Source organism: Euphorbia lathyris, chromosome 4 (genome assembly GCF_963576675.1).
Source record: "Euphorbia lathyris chromosome 4, ddEupLath1.1, whole genome shotgun sequence".
NCBI lineage: Eukaryota > Viridiplantae > Streptophyta > Magnoliopsida > Malpighiales > Euphorbiaceae > Euphorbia > Euphorbia lathyris.
Window position 1 is genome coordinate 49,220,708 of NC_088913.1, and position 11,237 is coordinate 49,231,944.

Sequence of the window (11,237 nt, forward strand, 5' to 3'; positions counted from 1 at the left end):
GATACTTAGATTACATTTTGTCCAAAAAATATACCTGAAGTAACGATGACTAAACAATTTAGTATATTTTACCGGTGAATGACTGGTCAACACGAGTTTCATGAGTTAATTAGATCAATGGTACTTGAACTTTATCATAATTCACACAGTGGTACCTGTATTTTATTTTATCCTAAAAACATAACTGAAGTAATGGTGACTGAAAAAATTTAATTCATTTGATCGGCTAGTGACTGGATAACGTGAGTTTGACCATTTTGAACTAAACATTGGGACTTACCGTATAATCAATTAACATAAAATTACTAACATTATATATATATATATATATATATATATATATATATATATATATATATATATATATATAGAGAGAGAGAGAGCTGAATGGTAGTATTGTAATTTTATGTTAATTGAGTGTATGATTAGTCCCAATTTTTAATTTAAAATTGTTAAACTTGTGTTGACCGATCATTGGTCGCTCAAATGTGCTAAAATGCTGAGTCATTTTTATTTGAGGTGTATTTTTTGGACAAAATGAAATTTAGATACCAAAGTGTGAATTAGGGTAAAGTTTATGTACCATTAATGTAATTTACTCGTCAAACTCGTATTGACGGCTCATTGACTGTTAAAATATACTAAATTGTTTGGTAATGGTTACTTCAAATGTATTTTTAGGACAAAATGTAATATGAATAACAAAATGTGAAGTTTAGGTAGCATTTGTTATGTACAAAGTGTAAAAAGTAGATGTAGTTTTGATTTTGAAGTCAGTCATTTGAACCATTACATAATGAAGTATGATGTTATATTTAAATTATTTTTATATAAAGTAAATAAAATAAAAATTTGAGAGTAATATAGAAAAAGTAAACTTGCTAACATACATGCAAACAAAACAAAACAATGTGTTAGTTTGGAGCAGATGTGTATATACATAGAGAAGATTGTAAAAGGCAAAAGCAAAAGCAGAAAAAATGGGAAAGGCTTGTTTTATTGTGATGGTATTACTACTAGTGTTGGTGTGTAGCAGCAGCAATGCGTATGCGACTAAACCCAGTCATTACATAACGTCCTTCAACCGAACCGCTTATCCCTCTGATTTCATTTTTGGAGCTGGTACTGCTGCTTACCAGGTACCCTTACCCTTACCCTTACCTATTTTTCATTTAAGTGGAAACAAACTTAAACTACTTTTCTTCTTCTTTGGTTTAATTTAATGACAGTCTGAAGGAGGTGCCTATATTGATGGCAAAGGATCCAGCATCTGGGATGTCTATACCAAGGACCATCCTGGTCTGCTCTCTCTCTCTCTCTCTCTCTGTAATTGTATAATGTATAATCTGAGTTCATCTATTTTGTAATTAAGCTTTTGCAACTCAAACAAAAAATAAATATTAAAAGATTAACAAATTTTCTGAGTTTTTCAAAGATTGACATTGTTTCGCCAGAGAAAATTTGGGACAGAAGCACCGGAGAGGTAGCTGACGATTTTTATCACAAGTACAAGGTGTGTTGTCATATGACTTTATTATTAAAATGGATGAATATGAATTGATTAATAATAATATTATGGGGTTCCATTCCAGGAGGACATACATTTGATGAACAAAATTGGGCTGGACTCCTTCAGATTTTCCATCTCATGGTCAAGAGTATTACCCAGTATGATATGATATTCTAGCTCATAACTCCGTTTCAGTCAGTATGATATGATCATTTTACCATTATGATCGTTTGTCCATTTTAGAGGGAAGAATTAGTGGAGGAATAAATCCACTAGGTGTCAAATTCTACAATGATCTCATCGACGAGCTTATAGCCAAAGGTATGAAGCCATTTGTGACCTTGTTTCACTGGGATCTTCCACAAGCACTTGAAGAGGAGTATAATGGATTTCTAAGCCCAAAGATTGTGTAAGCTAAAAGCTAGTATTTGTATTTGAATGGTTTGGTTAAAACAAATTGATATGGATGATTACAATTTACATGACATGACAGGAATGATTTTGGTGAGTACGTAGATTTTTGCTTCAAAACATTTGGGGATAGAGTTAAACACTGGTGCACATTAAACGAGCCTTATTCTTATAGCATAAATGGGTACAATGGAGGAACTTTTGCTCCAGGTAGATGCTCTAAATATATGGGAAATTGCACTCTTGGCAACTCTGCAACTGAGCCCTACATTGTAGCTCACAACTTGCTTCTTTCCCATGCTTATGCTGTCAAAATATACAAGCAAAAATATCAGGCGACTCAAAAGGGACAAATTGGTGTAACAATAGTCACCCATTGGTTTGTACCAATGTCACCGGCCTCACTTGAAGACCAGAAAGCAGCAATGAGAGAACTTGACTTTCTCTTTGGTTGGTATGTTAATCCAATAACATATGGTGATTATCCTTCTGTCATGAAAACTTATGTGGGAGATCGTTTGCCTAAATTTACTAAACAACAATCCAATTTGCTCAAAGGCTCTTTTGATTTCTTGGGAGTCAATTACTACACCACTTACTATGTTGCAAATAATCCACTTCTTACTTCTACTAATCACAGCTGGACTTCAGATGCTCAAACCACTTCCACCCGTAAGTAATCTTTTTTTTTACATTTTATTTCTTCATTCAACTAAAGATTTCTTCTAAATCTTGATTCCATTCATTCATTCAGCTCTCAAGGCCGGAGTTCCTATCGGTCCAGCGGTAATTTCTTTCTTTATTTGTTGTTGTATCACTAACTATCCAAATCAAGTTAATCATATTTGTGTGTTACAGACAGATTTGAATTGGCTATATGTATATCCAAAGGGAATTTACCATCTCATGCTCCACATAAAGGATAAATACAACAATCCGCCTATTTTCATTACAGAAAATGGTCTTGCTACTGGAAATAATGCCTCAATATCAATTGATGAAGCCCGTAAGGATGGCTTGAGGATTCGATATTTGCATGACCACTTGACTTATCTGCTCAAAGCAATTAAGTGAGTATTCATCTCATAACATTTTAAACACAATTTTATAAATACCTTATTGTTTTCTTGGCATTGGCATTGGAATGTGCAGGGCTGGAGTTGATGTCAAGGGATATTATGCTTGGAGTTTTTTGGATGATTTTGAATGGGATGCTGGGTATACTGTTCGCTTCGGTATGATTTATGTTGATTTCAGGGACAAATATTTGAAGAGATATATGAAATACTCAGCTTATTGGTACAAGATGTTCCTGCTGCACTAGTTCAATTACTTAATATGGGCCTTTTTAACTCACTATTTCTCTTTTTGTATCGTCTAATAAATCACTTTGCTTTGCTTAGTGTTAAAGAATGGGTTGCACTATGCATATATCTACTCTACGTAGGTTCATTTTTGCTCCTACTTTTTGTAAGGATTTGGATCCGAATTAATTATAATAAGATTCACATGATATATTACACATCTATTCCCAATAACAAACAAATTTACGTGTGTTGACACTAAAGCCGGTACCATATAATGAAATTCGTTAAAGAAATTTTTGTAATATTCTAAAATACTCTTACGAGAAAGGCCTAAAGAGTTACATATTCCACTCTCGGTCAAACTTTAGTCGAACCTAAATCTAGTATTGAAGTTTTCACAGGATACGAAAAAACATGTCAGGTATCGACTGATACCACAAACCAGGCATCGACTGACAATGGAATTCAATTCAACTGTGAAGAATTAAAAAAATATTGCAAAGATTGGGGAATTACCAACAAATTCTCAATCCGTCTATTACCCTCAATCCAATGGCATGACAGAAGTCACGAATAGAACTATCGTCAAAGGCATTAAGAAACGTCTAGGTGAAAGAAAGAAGTGCTAGGTGGACAAGTTGATGAGTGTCCTATGGGCGTACCGAAACACTGCTAGAGTTGGCACAGGAGAGACGCCTTTCACCCTCACTTATGGGACAGAGGCAATTCTCCCAGTAGAGATAAAAATCACCAGTGTCAGAGTCTCTTATTACTCTGAGCAACAAAATGAAAAGAGGCTCAGAGGAAAATTAGACAGTCTTGAAGAAATAAGGGACAAAGCTTACATTCAAATAGCCGCCTATAAGTAGCGAATTATAGCTTACCACAACCAAAACGCCAAGCTAGTGGAATTGAAGCAACTGGTCTTACGCAAGGCGGACAAAATTCAGTCCGCAAATGGGAAAGACAAACTAGGCTTAACCTGGACAGGGCCTTATCGCATCACCACTAAAATTGGACCAACCACCTTCAAATTAGAAGAGATGGATGGACAAGAAGTACCACGGACATGGAACATCCAGAATCTCCGCAAATATTTCAAGAAGTAAATGTAATCGAAAAGTCTCGAGCACTATTTTTTCCTTAAATAGGATTTTTTTCCCACTGGATTTTTCCTATTAAAGGTTTTAATGAGGATCCCGAAGAGACCACTATCCATTGTAATAAAGGCAAGGACATTGCCACTTTAATAAACATATCTTTATTATCAAAATCTTGTCTACAATTTTGTTCACATAGTTTTATTAGCAACACAAATATCTCCATACAAAAAGAGGGGCGGCAACAATGCACAAGTGCAAAGGCCCACATGCGAATCAATCCCCTTAAAGACAATGAAAAGTCCCATCAAGGGTGAGTTTTCTATTTAATTCCCAAGGAGAAAGGAAACCCACGAGCTTTTCTAAAAAGCTCAAATCTCTCCTCATAGGAGAATGTAAAGTCCCATCGAGGGCAAGTTCTCTCTTTTTTCAAGAAAAAAGGAAACCCATAAGCTTATTACTAGCTTTTTAGGGTACGACTAGTCACCTACCCTAACCATTTGAAGAAATCCCAAGTAAACCAGATTCTAAAAGGTTACTTGCTAAAGGTTACTTGCTAAAAGATATATGCTAAGTAAAATAGTTCTGAAAAAAAAGAACATTTGCACAACTACATCACAACAATAAATCAAACAAAGAAAATATATTATAAATTGTACTTAAAGGAAACATATCGTTTTTCCTATCACAAAAAAATTACAAATCAAGAGCCATCAGGCATCGCCAATCCTCGCAAAGACTCGACGTCCGCCTTTTCACCTACGACTTAGGGAGTTTGAGAGGTATCAGCATCTTCGGGCGCATCTTGAGCTTTGGGGTCACCAAGATTCGTCTCCACGCTGATAAATGACTTTTGCTCAGGGGGGCTGGACGTACCCCTCTTCAATTCCGCCACGGTTTCTTGAAAAATATAGACGCAAGCATCCTCAATTCGATCATACCTGGCAGCCTCCTCACAGGATGGAAGTTGTAATTCTGGATCCTCAAAGCCCAGGCCAGGATAGTCCCTCTTGATGATCGCCATGATGCGTTCGCTATAGTAATATGCCCTGAGCTCGCATGATAGCTCCATTCGGTTCAGATCCAGTTGACGATCCTTACTCTCATCCTCCAACACTTTTTGGAGTGCCTCCAAGTCATTTTTCCCATTTGTATTGGCAGCCTCCAGCTCAACAATTTTCTCAGTATGGCCTTTGATCACTCGAGCAGCTGCAATGGCACTAGATCTCGCCTTGGAGAGCTCGCCATCAAGGGTCTTTATATTCTCGACATTGGCGACATTCTGAGCAATGTTTGCCTCAATCGTGCATATGTGATTGTATGACTGGAATCAAAGAATTAGAGTCAGTGCAAAGGATAAAAGAAATATAAGTGAAAAACTTGAGAAAATATAAGTGAAAAACTTACCCCATTATCTTGCACTTACTGAATTTCAAGTGACTGGTTGGTGGCTATTTTTTCCTTATCTCCTGGACAATATCGATCCGCCCAATGGCTTCCTCGATATCATGGAGAATGATATCTGATTCCAAGGTGACGAAGCCACCGTATTTTGCATGCCAATACCCACCAAGGTCTGGCTTCTCAATCTGAAAAGGAAAACATTCTAAGGGTCAAAATCACAAGGAAAAGATAAGATAGAGAGAAGGAAAGAAGAGCAACATACCAGCTTGTAGTTGGAAAGCTGCATTAGATCCACCTTCGGTTTGGATTTTAGGGGAGCGTTGCATCCGCCAGTAGGGATCGTATTGACCAGTTTACCCACCCCAGCAGGTTCGACCACCTTAGCTTTCTTTTGGGGGCCTTGCTCCATTCCTTCCTAAGGGCGTTTTCCCTCCTTCTTACTTATGGCAGCATCCGCCTCCTTCTTCTCTTCCTACTCGCGTTGGCATCTCCTACGATCTGCAAGGAAATTGGCAATAGTATTAGTCTTCCCCCTGCCAAGGGGATAAAAAAATAAAATCAATTAGATGTAAAGAAAGATAAAGTACCTTCACAAAATTCGGAATAAGACGTATAGAGTATCTCCCTATCACGGAGCTCAACTAATGGTACGCCGACCGTAATAAATTCCAGAGCCTAGGCGTATGTCCAAAAGTTCGTTTTCATGACCCTCAAAAGCTTAAGAGCCTCCTCTTCGGTTGAGTTAATGATAAAACCCATGTTTGCCCGATCCTTGGGGTTATAGTTCTAAGAGGATGGGAACCCCAATGATTCGCCCTCAGCATACTTAATAAAAAGAAATTTGCTCTGCCAGTGATGGATGTTGGACATTTTATCGTCAAAAGGCGAAAAGCCTCTTAACTTGGAAAAAGTTATAAAATCCTCAATCACACGATTGGTTAGCGTATGAAGAGATCGGAAGACGCGTGGAGTTAGTTTTTCATTAGAATAATTGGATTTTCCATCTCCAGAGATAAATTAGTTTTTATTAGATAATGTTTGGGGAGTTAGTTTTTCATTAATTAGTGTTTCATTAGAATAGCTTTTTATTATTTAGATTTTCATTAGAAATATTAATTAGTCATTTATTAGGAATAAATTTTAGTTTTTCATTCTAAATAGTTCTATTTGTTAGGAAAAAAATATAGACAGTTTTGTAGAGAATTATTTCGTAATCAGTTTTCATCAATCAATTTTTAGTTTTCAGATCCTTTTTATTTTGTAAAAAACCCTAGCCTCCATCCTTGAAGGATCCTCTCCTCCCTTCCGTCCACCATTGAAGAACCTTCAACCTCCGTGCTCCCCGAGGATTATTCAAGACTCCATCCTTAAAGTCCTAGGAAGATGTCTGCATTGGTCGACAGGTTCCCTGAAAGGGATTTCTTTCTCTTTTATATTCTGTTTGCCTCTGATCCATTCCATAAATCCTAGGCCAATTGTATCATCGTGACAAACACATTCTTCATCTTTAATATTAATTCAAGTTTTGTTTTGTTCAATTGGTGGTTATTACTTTTCTAAGTCTTGCGCTTTGCCTTTCTGGGTTAATTCATTCATAAATTCAAACATTAACTTGGCACATACTGCGCACTGAATCTGACCTAGTCAGAGCTTATAAGATTGACAACCTTATGGAAGATTAAGCCCAAATTTCTGAGCCTTAGAGCTAGTTGCGACCTTACAAGGGAATCACGCGCTAAGAAACACAGAAGGATAAGTAGGGTTAATCGCCTTAGGCACAAGAGACTCAGATTAGGAGTGGTAAAGCTCTTAGCCTGTTGGTTGAGAGCTTACCTATGACTGTAGAGGTCATGGGTTCAAATCACATGGGTGGGGTGGGTTGAGGATTTTTCTTTCTCTTTAATGTAATCTTCCTTTGTTTAATTTAAACGCATTACCCACAACTTTAAAAAAAAAGTCACTCAGATTAGGTTAACAATTGAATGATAAAATAGGATTGAAATTGGTATTATCGTATCACCCCGTATCATTCCAGGTTAATTTACATTATTTAAGGATCACTTAGGAGTAGATTTAACTAAATTAGGAGTAGTTAACTTAAACAACCTTCAATCTCAAACCCCCCCATGGCCTAGATAACATTAGAAGCCTAGTAGTTTGGTACTTGTGGTATAAATCCTGTGGATTCGATACCTGGATTTGTCTAGATTATTACTTGTTAGCGACGGGGTACACTTATCCCTTAGTGAGTCCGTTGGGCGGTAGTCTGTGGGCGCATCACGCCTTGATGTGATGGCTCAGGAACCATACATTCAACCACCTCCAGCTATGGATATAAAGACCTTAGCGAAACTAGTTCGCCAAATTTCACCCTGGAAGGAGTGATTCCCATTTGGGACCTTTTTCTATTTTCTTAAGGTACCACCATCGTAACAACTGGAGTCACCGCAACATGAGGTACCTGAGCTTTTAAAACTACAGGTTGTGATTCCTGGATTTCTAAACCTATGTGTTTCGATTGAGTCATTTCTAGGATAATCAAAGCTTTCGGCCAAGTTTCTACTTCTAAAGATATAGTCCTATCGGACGTACTAGAACTAGTGCCGAGAAGATGAGAGCTAGAACTAGAACTGGAGCTAGAACTTATTTAAAAGAAAAATCATAGATGGAATAAGGTAAAACAGGAGACGAAACTTACATAAAGTTGATTGAAGATAGGAAAGGAGGATCAGAAACCTTGAATGGCAGAGAAATTTGCTAAAAGAGACGAAGTACAGTGGAGAGAGCTCGAAGCAAATGGGTAAAGAAACATAGGAGAGAGAAAAATTCGGATTTCATAGGCCGTGTAACGTCATTATACGGGAATATGAGCCTAATTGACACCTGTCATAATTCCTATGGCCTAGATAAATGGATTCGTCAAATGCAATCAACACACCAAACACGCACGGAAGCGGAAAATCCCTAAAGGACTTAATTGATACTTTGGGGGGGGGGGGGGCTTCTGATAATATCTGAATATTATCTAAAGGCAAATCCTAGAAGATCCTCATAATTAAATGACCACAAAACATTTAAACCTAGCCAACAGTCGAGGTCCACCATCTAGATGGTGTATGCAGGAAGACATACACGATGAAGGGACCACAACATATAGATACGCCTCGTGAAGGCTAAAAACCTTCACGGGGTCCACATCCGCCAATGATTGAAAGGTCTGCCATTCAGTCTTGATCAGCCCAGGGACGTTGGTGCCAACTTCTAGAGGAAAACGGACATCATTAATGACTGGAAACAGCTCTATAAATGAGCTAATGACTAGACATAAATAAAGTAACAATCTTACATTAAAAGAGCATTAAATAAGAAGTTTTCTAGTTACTAATCGATGGTTACTAAATCCTAGTATAAATAAACCATGTCATGGGGCATTGAGGTACATATTATTCTAAACCCTACTTCGTGATTATTGTTTTATTCTAAAAGTGTGTTACTGACTTTGGCATCAGAGTGCTCCCGGTCGATCCGAACGGCACCCCACAGGGATGTAATCTGGTGAAGGAAAATCGACGAGATATCAAAATTACTACTCAAGTGTGGAGAAACAAAATTATTTATGCTTGATTCGAGGGTCTAACAGGGAAATTATGATCCATGTAAGTTTTGGGTCAAATTCGAAAATAAAAAAAATTCCATTTTTAGAACGTGCTTTGAACTTAGGCGTCTTCATGAAAGTTAGACTTTGTCTCAATATGGTTCCAATGGAATTGATGGTGCATGATTTGGACATCGGGAGTGAATGTTAAAGGATGTTGAAGGTCGGACCTTGCACATGAATTGTTGGACATGGCATCCATGGGTAGGACGACCCGTCCAGCCAACGGTGACCGCCGATTAACAGCCAGTAGTATTTTTTTTTGGAGAAATTTGAATTTAAGTGCGAATTTCTATAACTTGGTGACTCCCACGTTCATCATAGGAGTTTCCCTCTCATGAGCTTGAATGTGGGGGTTGCAAATTCCACATGTTTAGGTGGAATTTGCCTATAAAAACCCAATCCATATTTCACTTCAAAGGGGAGAGTTTCAGGTCTTCTTCGTGTGTGGAGTTTAGTGATAAAAGTTGTACATGCTGATTCCACTAATCATAAGGTTGCAAGCAGTGTATAAGGTTTGTGTAGCATTCGTTGTTCATTTAATAAAAAAAATATTGGGAATGACAAATGTATTATCACAATTTCGACAATTGAAGCATCAAAACATTGCTAATGTTGTACGAATGATTAGATGGATAAAACACAATTTGGAAACATACATGGAGAATGGATGAGATTAATTATGCAAAGAAGTCAATGAGTTTTGTTCAGCGAATGAAATTGAAGTGCTCAATATAGAACACATTATTAAAGATCGAACTACAAGGCTCCTTGATGGTGCATTAATGACTTTTCACCACCATTTTTATGATATAACCAATATTCAATCGTGCTTGGCTTTTTTTTTGTATTTGCAAAATGCTAGGTTGTTGATCATCTTTTTGTAAAATTGGATAATCATTTTCCTGAGTCAAATACAAAGTTACTTGTGTGCATGTTATGTCTTGATCGTACAAATTCATTTGAGAATTTGATCATCAACAATTTTTTCGCCTTGTTAAGTTATATTCAGAAGATTTTTCTTATTGTGATTTAACTCAGTTTAAAAAAAGAACTCAAACTCTTGATTTCTAAAATGAGATTGAAAAAAGAATCTCTAGTTTGGAAGATATTGGAGTTCTTGCAAACAATATGGTTGAGATAAAATATCAATCTCTTTTTCTTTTAACATGTCGACTTATTGGGTTGATTTTGGTCTTACTTGTTGCAGCAACTTTAGTTGAAAGATCTATCTCTGCATTGAAATTTATGAAAACTGATTTCTGTAACAAGATGAGTGATGATTTTCTCACAAATTGTCTAGTGTGTTACGTTGAAAAAGAAATTTTATTAGTATCGAAAATCAAGTGATTGTGCAATATTTTCAGAATATAACATCTCGAAGGGGTAAATTGGCACATATCTATATATAATATAAAACAGTAACGATGGAGCTGAGGTGTCACTTCCTCCTTTTTTACTGATAAAATATATAATATATTAATCTATATATAATATAAAACAGTAATGATGGAGTTGAAGTGTCACTTTATTATTTTTTACTGATAAAAAAATATAATATAATATATAATATATTAATTTTAATTATATTATTATATTTATCTATAAAAAGATTATTTAAATTAAATGTGAAAATAAAATAATAATATTTAATTTATATACTATATCTAAGAGTTCTACAGAATTTAAATTAATCCCTAAAATCTCTCTAATTCTCTGTATATCTATATCTAAAAGTTCTACAGAATTTAAATTAATCCTTAAACTCTCTCTAATTCTCTGCATATCTATATATAATATAAAACAGTAACGATGGAGCTGATGTGTCACTTCCTCCTTTTTTACTGATA

The 11,237-nt window shown here is 36.2% G+C and overlaps 1 protein-coding gene across 2 annotated transcripts; it reads left to right on the forward strand.

Annotated features, from left to right (window-relative positions):
* Positions 1-879: 879 nt before the first annotated feature.
* On the forward strand, positions 880-3,443 carry LOC136228052 (vicianin hydrolase-like). 2 transcript variants are annotated; one of them, XM_066016876.1, is made up of 9 exons: positions 880-1,139; positions 1,230-1,299; positions 1,455-1,513; positions 1,593-1,668; positions 1,754-1,919; positions 2,004-2,593; positions 2,676-2,707; positions 2,780-2,991; positions 3,074-3,443. In XM_066016876.1, the coding sequence occupies exons 1-9, from the start codon at positions 981-983 to the stop codon at positions 3,243-3,245; spliced, it is 1,536 nt and encodes a 511-aa protein (XP_065872948.1). In that variant the 5' UTR covers positions 880-980; the 3' UTR covers positions 3,246-3,443. The 2 variants fall into 2 exon arrangements, with proteins under 2 accessions (XP_065872948.1, XP_065872949.1); XM_066016877.1 differs by having other exon boundaries at positions 1,000-1,139; positions 1,436-1,513.
* Positions 3,444-11,237: the final 7,794 nt, after the last annotated feature.